A 13,951-nucleotide genomic window follows, 5' to 3' on the forward strand; every position below is an offset into this window, starting at 1 on the left:
ACAATTTCACCATTGCTCTGATGTGGTGGTGTTAGTGTGTGTTGTGCTGGTACAAGAGGGTCAGACATTGCAGTGCTGGTAGAAAGCAACTTGTTTGAACCTGTGAACTTTTTAAAAATATGGCATGTCAGTCAGCTGGTATTGGCATCGTTGTATCGACATCTCTGTGATGGAATATATACACACAAAACTTTATAGTTGAAAAAAAAGTTTTTTAGTTATATAGGGTGACCAGACATCCTCTTTTACCCGGACATGTCCCCTTTTTTAGACTTAAAAAATGTCCGGGCAGAATTTCACAAACGTCCGGGATTTTGTTTTTCTAGAGCTTACATAGAATTTCGAGAAGCTCTACGTTCACAAACTAGTCCCGCCCTCCCCTACTCCGATTGGTTCGCTTGAGTGAGAAGGGGGAGTGGTGAAGTAGCTTAAAATCTTCTGATTGGACGGTCTGACTGTAGAGCTACCATCATTGGTCGATAACCTTCTCTGTAAACATTTAATTGGTCAGTCTGCACGTCAGTAGTAGTTGTTTATGTCAGGCACAGCTCAGGTACCTACCCTCATCTCGAGCAGCTATGCCGAAACGTAAATGTAAGTTCTCGGATGAATTAAAAAAGAAATTCCAATGTTTTCCCATGTAATAATAAAGGTGTAAAGGACCTAAAAGCACACATAGGTTCAGCTAAGCATACAACGGAAGCGAGGGGCGAGAGCTCATCAACTAGCCCCCCCCCACCCCCAGATCTGGTCACCCTATAGTTATAGAACTACAAAATAATTATAGAATACTTTTTGACACCTTCATATAAGTAAATATTTTCTTTCAAATAAATATTAATTGAAATTACCTATAGGGAGTCAGTACAGTACAATACAATCCCAGTAAACAATTAGCAGTTGATTCAATGTTGAAATAACGTAATGAATGCTGTCTAATCAACATTCTCTTAAGGTTGAAAATGAAAGTTGAAAAGACGTCCAAACACAGACATTGAAAAGACGACTATTAGACATATTTTGGACGTCCATTGACGTTATTAATTGGTCCCGAAATAAATAACTTGTATAAAACATGTTTGGACGTCCACTGACATTATCCATTGGTCACCACATAACTAACTTATTATGATGGATTTTGGACGTCCATTGACAATTAAAGTATGTCCTTGACGGACAGACTACTTTTAGACCTATTTTGAACGTTCCTTGTTTACTGGGATAGCCATCAAAACTTGTGGTGTTACAAACCTCTTGAGGAACTTTTTATAAAGTAATAAAAAGCTCTAAAGTGTCATGCCCAGGCAGATCATTGTATTTTTCATCCAATATTTTAAGTAAATAATTAATTATGAAAAAATAAACGTGACACAAAGTCACTCTTATGCCACATTCTGGGCACCCCAGATAAATAGCACAGTTTACTATTTGTCTGAGATACATTAATTGGCTGAGTAATATTTACTACAGGGAACTAACCTAAATGAAGTGAACTCTGCTAATTTCAATTTATTTGCAGAATTCCACATTAAATAAATAAACAATGCTTTACTGTTCTTAAGACTCGCTCATATTATTACAGACTGAAAAGTAAACATGTCATCTTGAACTCAATCATCGGGAAATAAATGAAATCTTTTTTGTGGGGATTATGGGGAAAGGAATGGTTCTCCCGTTACAGCCCGCCTGTCTTCTCTAAAATGGCCGCATTAGTCTGTTTTCATTCTGTTCTACGGCGATGGGGCGATAGGTGGCAGTGTTTCCATGGTTCTCTCGGTCCTGAAACGAAGAAGAAGAAGCAGGTCGACGTCAACTTTGAACTGTTTTGAAGCAGGGGATGCTTTTATATTTTTAAATAATCCTACACAAAATGACCAAGTCAAAATCCGCCAAGACCATGAAGAAGGAGAAGATAAGTGTGGCTAATGAGGTGAGCCGTTAATCTTTGTAAATGACTGTCCTAGATTTTGTCTGCGGTACTTAGAGCTGAAGTGTATTTCTACTGAGAAAGTACAGGAGAATAATAATAATTATAATATTCACCTAGACACTGGCTGAGCATGTGTGGGGTTTAAATATGGGCTGCCTTTATCAGGTAAATGTGAAACGACATCCTGGATCCTCAACCATAGTGGCTTGTCTTAATTTAGATATGCCTACATGTTGTGTTAAAACATTGGATATTGGCTCTGTGTTTAATTCATAGGAGTTCTATCACCTAGAACATTTATTTGTTTGCTAGAACCAAGGTACCCTAGGCTGATATCTTGCATGTGGCCATATCTTCCATATGCAGTAAACTGTAGTGAAACATTTTAAAATGTATGTAAGTAAGTGTATGAGAGAGCAATAAGAGACACAAACTAGCTGCATATCTTGATTCAAGAGCCTTTAGATCAAAGATACTAACTTATTAGTACAGAATATTGCATACCATTACAAACAACACATTTAAAGCAAGTTTATGCCAAAATGCCCCTTTAAATTCCTGCAATAAATACACGGATGTCTATCATTTTCATTTGTGAACTACAGCTATTAATTATCTTTCCTCAAGATCGACCGCATTGAAGAGCAGCGATTGCACTGTCAGAACAGTCTGGAGAGAGTGGAGTTCAGACACCGGCGAGAGGAGCTGTCAGATGAGGACAGGTGAGAGCGTACATGAACGTGATGAAGGAAGCTTATCAGTAATTGTGACCATGCACTGGACAAAGCTTTGACAGAAGTTATGCATTTGCCCACAGAAAAGCTCTTGAAGATGAAATGGTGATCATGAACGAGAGGATACAGATATATGGTATGGTTTATGAATGTTGCTCACAGTAAACATGCTAAAAATCTCAGCCGAATAGACGAATATTTGGTTGTATTTATGATATTCTGTATGTTTCCTGTCTTTTAGAGAAGGAGCTTCAGGTGCTGCGAGGAGAGAACCGGAGGAATATGATGCTCTCTGTAGCTCTGTTGGCCATCAGTGCCCTTTTCTATTATGCCTTTATCAATTGAGGACACCTGCTTCACACTACAGCGCTTGTCTGTCATGACTTCTGTTAATGGGACCTTTTGAGAAAAGGCTCAAGTGCTCCATCTGTTTTTTTTTATTTGCAGAAAAGTGATTTTTATGTTGTGTCAGTGCAGTGCTTTCTCAGAGCTTGTCCTGCGTTGTTATCTCCAAAACCTACTTCACTAGTTAGGGTGCTGGCCAACTTTCCAGTGAATCAGCCAAGTTTCTCGTTGTCATGATTGCTCCAAGGCACTGGAGCTTTAAATGAGTGTTTCCACTGTACCATTGCACTGGTGAGAACCTCAAGCTTGAGGCTTTTTAAAGTATGCATAATCTCAAATACTGTATTAACATGGCCGCCAAACAAGGAAAGTGCAATTTAGACTTTTGAATTACCAAGTTAGCATATTAAGTATAAATGCAGCGTGCCAATTTCTTCAGCCTACATTTGTCTCTTTGAACAATGCTGTGGATCATACTGGATCTGTGTATGGTTTACTATGATAGAGATACATTGAGTAGCATCATATGAACTCTTGCCGTGTTTTCATTTTTACCATTTATGGTTAAAAATTTCCATCTTGAAAAACCTTTGTTAATTTGGAGTTAGTCCTAGTCTTAGATCCTTAACCACAGATTATTTATTCATTCATTATCTGTAACCCTTATCCAGTTCAGGGTCGCGGTGGGTCCAGAGCCTACCTGGAATCATTGGGTGCAAGGCGGGAATACACCCTGGAGGGGGCGCCTGTCCTTCACAGGGCAACACACATACTCACTCACACACTTACACCTAAGGACACGTTTGAGTCGCCAATCCACCTACCAATGTGTGTTTTTGGACTGTGGGAGGAAACTGGAGCATCCGGAGGAAACCCACACAGACACAGGGAGAATACACCACACTCCTCACAGACAGTCACCCGGAGGAAACCCACGCAGACACATAGAGAACACACCACACTCCTCACAGACAGTCACCTGGAGGAAACCCACGCGGACACAGGGAGAACACACCAACTCCTCACAGACAGTCACCCGGAGGAAACCCACGCGGACACAGGGAGAACACACCAACTCCTCACAGACAGTCACCCGGAGGAAACCCAGGCAGACACAGGGAGAACACACCAAACTCCTCACAGACAGTCACCCGGAGGAAAGCCACGCGGACACAGGGAGAACACACCACACTCCTCACAGACAGTCACCCGGAGGAAACCCACGTGGACACAGGGAGAACACACCAACTCCTCACAGACAGTCACCCGGAGGAAACCCAGGCAGACACATGGAGAACACACCAAACTCCTCAGAGACAGTCACCCGGAGGAAAGCCACGCGGACACAGGGAGAACACACCACATTCCTCACAGACAGTCACCCGGAGGAAACCCACACGGACACAGGGAGAACACACCACACTCCTCACAGACAGACACCCGGAGGAAACCCACGCGGACACAAGGAGAACACACCACACTCCTCACAGACAGTCACCCGGAGGAAACCCACACAGGCACAAGGAGAACACACCACACTCCTCACAGACAGTCACCCGGAGGAAACCCACGCGGACACAAGGAGAACACACCACACTCCTCACAGACAGTCACCCGGAGGAAACCCACGCGGACACAAGGAGAACACACCACACTCCTCACAGACAGTCACCCAGAGCGAGAATCGAACCCACAGATTATTTAATGGCGCTATAAGTTTTATTGGAATTATCTTCACTCTTTCTTTGGGTAAGTTGGGGCAGCATGTATCCTGTTAGTACATCCCTTATTATTTATTGAGTTCAGAGGGATTTTCAAATTTTTATTTTTTTTCCTGAACCTTTTACCCGGTCCAATGAAGTGAAGATGTTGTATGCATGTTATAAGCATAGTCTAAAAACATATATAAAGCAAATATACATATATTTCTAAATCGTGCAAGTAATTTATAATGTGAAAAAGCTTTACCCACCTGTGATTTTGGAGACCTGCTGAACTATGCCAAATGATCTGGATTGGTTATAAAGATTATATTTGTGGGATTGTGGTTCCAAAAATATTAATAGGCACCCTCAGGAAAAAAAATAGTGATTCATAGAACGTTATGTAGCAGCTTATTTTTGTACATCACCATGGAGCTCCAAGTTGTTTAAGAAGCGTACATTGTGCAGGAAGTCGTTTGATAATTTAGATACATTAGTTTATACTTACAGTTATGACATTTGCTGGAGTTTACACTTCTTTCCAAAAAGCTAAAAGTGTATAGGCACCAGAATGTAATCAAGACAAACTTTAGCTGCGCAGCACAGTGATGCAACAGGTAGGGGCACTGCCACAGTTTCCAGGTCCTGAGGTTGTGGGTCACTAAGGTGTTTCCGCTCACGATGTAAAAATAAAAAGTTGGTAGGTGGGTTAGCTATTCCTATACATATCCTTAGATGGACTGGCACCCTTTCCAGGTTGTATTCCTGTATGCCCAGTGGTAGGCTGTTTACCCACAGTGACCCTGAACAAGATAAAGCAGTTTACAAATAACGAATGAAAGAATAATGGCCTCTAATCTCCCTGTTAAAGTAGAACAGAAAACTGCGCTTGTATGAGGTGGAAAAGAAGTAAATATTAAATATTATTAGTAAATATTAGTAAATATAGTAAATATTACAGCGCGAGTCTTTACATGTGAAGCACCTTATGGCACTGGCATGTAACTCACTGTCACAGGGCCTGCACCACAAGGGGTGCTATTTCTCACATACATTTATGGACTGCTCCAAAAGGGGGTGCTATGGAGTGTTTTGCGTCAATGACAGTGTATTGGCTTCTTTATTCACACAGAGGAAAATGTTTATTATGAGCCTAATCATTCAGTTCCATAATTCTTCACATTTGTAATGCTTAACATTTTTAGTATTTCCTTGTGCTTATCTACACTTTCCATATTAACGGATGTCATTTTAAAACACAAGGTGAACATGGTCTAAAAAGGAACGAGCCGAACTGAACCTGGTTCCGTGACACGGTTGAGGCCAGTTCAGCTTCAGACACCGACTGAATTCAGAATGGAAACACTTGTCTATTTTTGACTTGTGAGCTCCGTCTGAAGTGAAATGCCCCTTAAGAACTGAGCGACCAGTTTCCAGGTAATTGTTTATTGCATTTCAACAGGACTCACATGCACAGAGGAAGGGTATCAGGGCAGAAGGGGTTATTCCATCCAAAAATAAATTTAATCAAAAAAAGGAAATAGAAAACAAAGCAGACCCACACAGCCACAGTTAATTCAACATTATTCCATCTGTCTTTAGAACAATCCTTTAACATTTTCTCTTGCTATAATCAACTGCAATGAATTACAACATCAAACAGCCAGTTTATTTCCGTTCAGTTAATACAAGTATCAAGGGCGAGAGAGATGCCAGGAGTGTCTGTAAATGCAGCTATACGTATACTGTAATCCGGCTTAACATCTGGACGCATAGAAAAATCATCCAGGCAGTCGTGCTGTTCACCAGACTCTCGTTCGGGCGGCAGGATGGAGGAACTCGGGTTTGTGAGTGTTTTTTTTGGGATTTTTTTTTTTACAAATGAAATACTTCGCACCAGTAATTTAATACATAAAGTACTTTAAACATAACTAAAATATATTCAACATTTTTATCTCAAAATAAAGATAAAATATTCTAAAATGCATATTCTTTTTCAGTAGGCCTAGTCAAATGTTGCATGTCACAAGTGACCGATAAAAGTGGAAGAAGACCAGGCCGATAGTCGTCAGTAAAAACAGAAACAGAAATGAGAGATGCTACACAATCTTTTAATACATCATTTAATGTCATGTCCATTCATAAGTTCCCATAAGCTGTATGGCTAAGAGCTAGACAACTAATACCTCAAATGACGACATGGATTGAGTGAGCCCAAGATTGGCCAGTGATATTCACCACACCGAAACGTTATTATAAATTTTTTTTTCCACAGAAAACATCACACATCTGTTTGGGTTTTCTCACAGAAAAGCGAGCCAGGAGAAATCAAAAATGAACACACATCCACCACTGCTGATGTACAAGGATGCATCCATCAATACCTTATACACTTCATCTTTGTAAATATAGCTTGGAAACAAAAGGATAACATTAAAATACACACACACACACGTGTACAGGATCACTTTCACAGGCTGTGGTACAACATTAGACAGAGAGAAAGAAAGAGAGAGAAAGAGTGAGGGAGGGTGGGAGAGTAGAAGAGACCCTGAAGAGACAAGAACACACATCCGTTTCCTCAGGGGCACAGGATGAAGCTGTGATGAAACGGGGGGAAAAAATGACACTGCTTTTAGTATTTAGTCACAATTCTGTACAATGGGCTACATATCTTTTTCCAAATATGCTATAAATCCAAAATATTCCAGACACTTCCTCTATCCAACATTTATTCAGGAGTGAAGGGTACTGAGAGGTTGTTAAAGCTCTCTACCTGACATCTGCCATTCAAATTAGTGAGATCAGAGCATTAGTGATATCAGGCACTGACAGAGGATTATTCTGGATCACAGACACCTCTCACCTGACCTGACTTGAAGTCATGCTGCTGGTCTTTATACTCTGATATTTGGCACTGAGCATGGTGACCATGTGTGTGACTGCTTATGTGAGTATGTACCACTTTTCTATGGAGATTATACAAACTGTACATGCACTATTCAAGGACTTCAAGTCAGTATGGGTGAATTTATAAGTAGCAGAATTCACTAAGTAGAGCAGGTGTGAGGTTACTTTGGGTCATGGAATGTGTGTATTATAATTATTAGGCTGTATGGAGGTACCTGATCTATAGAAAGTCTTTAATGTTCAGGTCAGCAAGTGGGTCTTTAGGAGGAGGAGGCTTTCTTGGGCTCTGGGCTATCCCTGGAGACATCTGTGGTGAGAAGTGGAAAGAAACCAAACGTATATAAAATACAGGGGGACATATGAGCAAATAATTAATCCGTTCATGCACACATTAGATTGGGGATCTGGACTACAACCCACTAACTGCAAGCGCTTATACAGTTCAGGGTCACGGTGGGTCCAGAGCCTACCTGGAATCATTGGGCGCAAGGCAGGAATACACCCTGGAGGGGGCGCCAGTCCTTCACTGGGCAACACACACACACACACACACATTCAGACACTTTGGAGTCGCCAATCCACCTACCAACGTGTGTTTTTGGACTGTGGGAGGAAACCGGAGCACCCAGAGGAAACCCACGCAGACACAGGGAGAACACACCAAACTCCTCACAGACAGTCACCTGGAGTGGGAATCGAACCCACAACCTCCAGGGCCCTGGACCTGTGACTGCGACAGCGCCACCGTGCCGCCCTACATCAGGATCTTATGAATACCTTATTTCTGCACTCACTGTTCATTTTCCCAGCTCCATTGACCATACAGGAGCACTTTTTAGTTCAACTACAGGCTTTAGCCCATCTGTCTGCTACAATGTTTGCCCCTTTTCACTTCATTCTTCCATGCTTAGGACCCCCACAGGCCTACCACAGAGCAGGTATTGTTTAGCTGGTGATGGTGTGTATGAGATCAGACACAGCAGTGCTGCTTGAGTTTTTAAATACTGTGTCCACTCACTGTCAACCCTGTTACACACACCTACCTCACTGGTCCATCTTGTATACGAAAAGTCAGAGACAGTTGCTCATCTGTTGCTGCACAATTTGTGTTGGTCATTCACTCGCAGGTTGGTGGACTACTCTCAGTCCAGCACTGATACAGGGGGGTTTACAAACTCCAGCAGCACTGTTGTGTCTGATTCACTCATAACAGCACAACACACACTATAACATCACCACCATGTCCTGATAATTGAGGAGCAGGTAAAAGGGTGTTAAAAAGAGTCCATGCGTGATGCCAAGTGTTAATATGTCAATGGGTGATGCCCTGTAATGGAGGGCAGAGGCGATTGCTAAGACTGCAACGGAAGCTCAGCTTCCCCTAAAATGTTAAAAAATAAGTGATCAAATATATACTGTTGTGTGTACATGTCATTGAATAAATATGCACTACAACGCGCTCAACTTTTGTTCAGAATCAGCTTTTTATCACTGGTAAAGACGCGGCTTTCCTCTCAATCATTCCCGCAGCTTCACGGTGCTTTAAACAGAGAGGACGCTGAGCGTCCACAGAGTTCAATAGTGAAGCAGCGAAGTGCAGCGAAATGAGACGAGTCATTGGATAAATGCTGGACTTTGTCCCGCCCATCAGACGCTCAGCGTCTCTGGGGGTCTATGGGGCAGTGCTCAGCTTCTGCATGATGATTGGATGATCTGTCTGAGGCTGAATCCCTTTTTGACTGGCAGCGAAATGAGCGAATCAGCGATCCTTTGGTGTAGAGATCCGTGGACGCATTACATTTTCATTCTGTTCTGAGTTGAACCGGAGACTTTCTTAAACCTCTTAGCGGCATTTTCTTTGTTAAAAACGACTAGCGACAAATCGAGCTTCTATTTCTGGTTTTTTGTAGCTGCTTGTGTTTGGAGACTGACTTCTATCACTCTTTCTGACTTCTATCGCAGTTTCTGTCCAGCGGGTGCTGCTGAGCCCCTCCACCGTCACAAAGCACTCACAGGCGGACACACTTCACATGGGCCAAGGCCGTTTAAGCAGCCTAGCTCTGCTGGCCATTGAGAGGACACTAGTCAAGTCCCTGGAAAAGACGCCTTGTTGGTACGACAGGGTCACAGATCATTTTCTTGAAAAGGAACGGAGGGTAGAATTTACGTATAAATAAACCGACACATTTTATGATGTAGGCCGAAATTGAGCTTCCCCTCCTTGAAAGACCAGCATCCGCCACTGATTGAGGGGCGCCCCTTCTAGGGTGTTTTTGCCTTGTGTCCAGGTATTTCCTGTAGGCTCCAGACCCACTGCAATGCTTAGAATGATAAATCAGTTATAGATAATGAATGAATGAATAAATGGCACTATGTAGTGCCTTAAACTTTCTTATACACTATATATCCAGAGGTTTGTAGACACCTGCTCATCCAGCATTTCTCTTGATAAAGTGTTTTAACAGACAGAGTTTGTCTCGATTTACTGCAGTAACAACCTCTGCTGTTCTGGGAAAGCACTACACTTAATGTCGGAGTGACCTGATGGCATTTAGCCACACAAGCATTAGTGAGGTCAGGTGATGTTGGTCGATTTGTTCTGGATCGCAAATGCCATTCTAACTCATCCCACACTCCATCGCTCCAGTGCTGAGTTTATTTACACTTGTAGCTGAAACTGAGCAATGGGATTGGTGACCTTAGACTCGAGTGTGAGTAATGATGGTAATGATTTGCTATGCAAATCACACATAACACATTTAAGATCGTGATACACACTTTCAAACAGGTGTCTCTAAACTTCTCACTTAGCACTGTAGTTAGACTAGATTATTGTAAGCAAATATGGGTGTGATACCGATGCTCCAGGTGCTCCGGGCGCAGGAAACTGTGGTCTCACCATTGGCTGCTGGGGGAACATCATTGGAGAGCCGGGAGAAGCTCCAGTAGCACCAGTCTGTGTGTGTGTGTGTGTGTGTAAGACAGAGAAAGAGCATGAGATACACACCTAGACAAGCTTTCACAAACACAAACATACACACGCTTATACGCACACATTCTTACCATGCCAAATGGCAGCTGGGACCCCATGAAAGGAGAGACCCCGGATTGAGCAGGCTAAAGGTGGGTGTTTTACAGTGGGAGGGAGGTGGGCGTTAACACAAAACGAGACTGGACAACAGCACAGTTCACTCATGCATGCATACACAGGTAGATAGGTGCATTCTCTTTCTCTCTCTCTCTTACTCTCACAAAAACACACACACTCACAAGTAAACAATCTTTGTACACTGGAGCAATGGTTTTTCTGATTAAACTAATCCCTTTGGACATGCACAACTATGCTGCAGCATCTAACTGAAATAGAGGAGAAAATTAGCAAGCCAAACATTTTAAAGGTCTTCTTTGCATATTGAGCTTTCGCAAGCCTATTGTTAAAGTGATAGTTGTACGAAGTTACACACCTGACCCGAAAGATCCATCTCCCAGTGAAGACATGTTTGATATCTGAAGTTTCATTTTTTTTGTTTTAGTTTTGCACTGGTGCTACAAGGCTAATGTAGCAAACAAACAAAAAGAACATTTGTTTTTATCCATAACAGTGTCAAGTCTATTTGAAATTACCAAACAACATAAGAATTGTAGCTCCAGTGCAAAACTAAAAAAGAAAACATTGGATGCCAAACATGCTGATCAGCTCCACCAAACTATCGCTTGAAACATTAATAGCAATTTGCACTCGATGCATTACATGAGTCTAAAGCAGCAGTTCATAGTTCCAATCCTGGGAATGTGCTACATGTTTTTCTATCATTAGGTTTGGTGTGTTTAGGGTGACCAGATCTGAGAGGGTGAAAAAGAGGACACGCCTCCGGGGGAGGGGGGGGGTGATGAGCTCTCACCCCTTGCTGCCATTGTGTGCTTAGCTGAACCTATGTGTGCTTTTAGGTCCTTTACACCTTTATTTGCTACACAAAACATGGGCATTTCTTTTTTACTTCATCCGAGAACTTACATTTACGTTTCGGCATAGCTGCTCCAGATGAGGGTAGGTACATGAGCTTTGTCTGAGGTAAACAAGGACTACTCACGTGCAGACTGACCAATTAAATGTTTACAGAGAAGGTTATCGACCAATAACGGTAGCTCTACAGTCAGACCGTCCAAGTCTAAAAAAGAGGACGTCTGGTCACCCTAGGTGTGTTAGCACAGTGGAATAAATATGCAGCACAATGTTTATCCCCAGGCCTTAGATTTTAAAACAATGCTGAAGGATTTAAAGTGAGTGTAAAATATTTATTTATCATGCACTTAAAGATTTGGTTCTGTTTTAAAATCAACAGCAAACTAATGAACTGAAAAACCTGGACCCTTTTGTTTTGGGTATCGGATATAATATTCTGATCTTGGTCATTTATAACATTTATTAATGTAATATACATGAACTTCACCCATCAACATGTTGTAAAGTTGAGTGGACAAATATGTATTACATTATATTCCTTCTTTTAGTTTATATTAATATCATATTTACAGGTATAGTTTTAGATTTCATCTTTTTCCTGTCATTTGCATGTATTATCTCCTACAGAGTGTGCGAGTTGAACCAGTCCCATGAGTTCTATAGCCAAATGCATCTGTGATCAGCTTATAGACGGAGCCTGAAGAATCAGTGGGAAAAGAGGCTGCATTATCGGCTCCATGCCATGCCACTCAAGGCCATGCTGCTTCACACCATGCTCCAGAACTACTGGACAGCACAACATTTACCATGGGCATGCCCCAGCTAGGGGCTGCTACCTGAGCTTGCCAGTTTGCCCCTCCTGCTGCTTCACCCCTGAGAGAGAGAGAGAGAGAGAGAGAGAGAAATTAGACCGTTCTGTTAAAGAAACAGCAAAAACCAAAGCATGTGCACATAAAGAAAAAGAGGGAGATGAAGTGAAAGGGCTGTGCTCTTACGGTTTCTGGGTCCCCATTCCCATATCTGAAAGAGAGCCACATATAGTCGTGTTACAAACAATTTACTCGTACAGAATCTGTACTATATGAATTATTTCCTCCCTCAAGAGTGGAGGTGAATAAGTCAATAATGTGACAGGGTTTAAAATGGGCTTGCATTATGTTGGCCAAAATATACTTTGATGGATTATGTGTTTCATTGATCAATAAAACTGATTAGATGCTTATCTGCATTTCGCAGCCTTCTGCAATATCAACATTGCAAAGCCCAATTTATAACATGCAGCCCTACATATACCTATATATACATACGTTTATGAGTATGTATTGATACTCACTTCCAGCCAAGTTGGCCATGGTGGAGTCCAGGTCTCCTCCCATTGGTTTAACTGGGGAGGCGGCTGCAGCTGCCTGAGGGGCCATGGCTGGCATCAGCATGTCCCCCAAGTCACCAAATGCTATGGTAGCCAGGAAGAACAAGAAGAGGAGTCAAAAAGAGGCAGAATAAGTAAAAGAAAATTCATTCTGCCAACAACAAATCAAAAACAATAAACAAAATAAGCCATTTTCTACTACACCAACCAGTACAGCATCAAAAGAGAAAAGTAAACGTCATGTTCTGTTTCCAAAAAAAATGATATTCCACACAGAGAACCTGTATAGCACACAACAGTGACTTTACCACGTCACAGTACTCACACAACAGACACACCGCCATCATACATCACATCAGTTTCCTCAAAAACACGTTTTCCTGTTTTCAAACTTTTTAAGAGTTTGCTCTTTAACTGGGGTTTGAAGAATTTTCTATGACGAATGTGTCCGGTTTCGGGTACAGAACATTACATTTATATGATAATATCATATTTACATTAGGTAATACAATTAGAATGGATTATAGAAGAAAAACATCCCTAACCACAACACGCAGACGAGGAGAATATAAATACATTCATCCTGTTCTTTATACAGCTTTTATTCCAACAACTGCTTGGGGAATATTTAGCTTCAAATTAGTTACTTTTTAAAAAACTGAAAGCAAGAAAAAATCTATGTTTTAGAGGAAATATATTTCGACTTTTCCTTTGATACACTCAGTGCTAGATTAAAGACTAGTAAACACTAGTAAAATACCAGGTTAACAGTGTCTATGTTATACTCCAGAGAGCACTATAAGGCATGCAACCACTCTTTCTCCATTCAAACATGTTTTTCGTCCTTAATAATTCATCTATCTACGCAGCCTGAGTGGCAGACTCCAAGGTATAGACATGTTTACTACAGTCTGACTGGTCTGGCACCCAGGCTCGCGGCCCCCTCCCCCTCTCTCTCCAGCACTAAGCTGCTGACTGAGAGCAAGAGCTGAGGAT

The 13,951-nt window shown here is 41.7% G+C and overlaps 2 protein-coding genes across 2 annotated transcripts in view; one reads left to right on the top strand and one right to left on the bottom strand.

Annotated features, from left to right (window-relative positions):
• Window positions 1-1,742: 1,742 nt before the first annotated feature.
• ccdc167 (coiled-coil domain containing 167) lies at window positions 1,743-4,883 on the top strand. The gene is made up of 4 exons (XM_066669407.1): window positions 1,743-1,930; window positions 2,558-2,652; window positions 2,748-2,800; window positions 2,906-4,883. Exons 1-4 carry the CDS (start codon window positions 1,871-1,873, stop codon window positions 3,007-3,009), a joined length of 312 nt encoding a protein of 103 aa, XP_066525504.1. The 5' UTR covers window positions 1,743-1,870; the 3' UTR covers window positions 3,010-4,883.
• A 1,274-nt stretch (window positions 4,884-6,157) lies between these two features.
• The window catches only part of snap91b (synaptosome associated protein 91b), a 36,224-nt gene continuing 28,430 nt past the window's right edge, over window positions 6,158-13,951 (bottom strand). The window contains exons 18-23 of the mRNA XM_066667933.1: window positions 12,920-13,039; window positions 12,582-12,606; window positions 12,423-12,459; window positions 10,480-10,578; window positions 7,838-7,929; window positions 6,158-7,312 (exon numbers count right to left, since the gene is read on the bottom strand). Of these exons, the coding sequence (XP_066524030.1) occupies window positions 7,843-7,929; window positions 10,480-10,578; window positions 12,423-12,459; window positions 12,582-12,606; window positions 12,920-13,039 (368 nt within the window). The 3' untranslated portion in view covers window positions 6,158-7,312; window positions 7,838-7,842. The remainder of the gene's footprint in view (window positions 7,313-7,837; window positions 7,930-10,479; window positions 10,579-12,422; window positions 12,460-12,581; window positions 12,607-12,919; window positions 13,040-13,951) is intronic.

This window comes from Hoplias malabaricus, chromosome 4, assembly GCF_029633855.1.
Source record: "Hoplias malabaricus isolate fHopMal1 chromosome 4, fHopMal1.hap1, whole genome shotgun sequence".
NCBI classification, from domain to species: domain Eukaryota; kingdom Metazoa; phylum Chordata; class Actinopteri; order Characiformes; family Erythrinidae; genus Hoplias; species Hoplias malabaricus.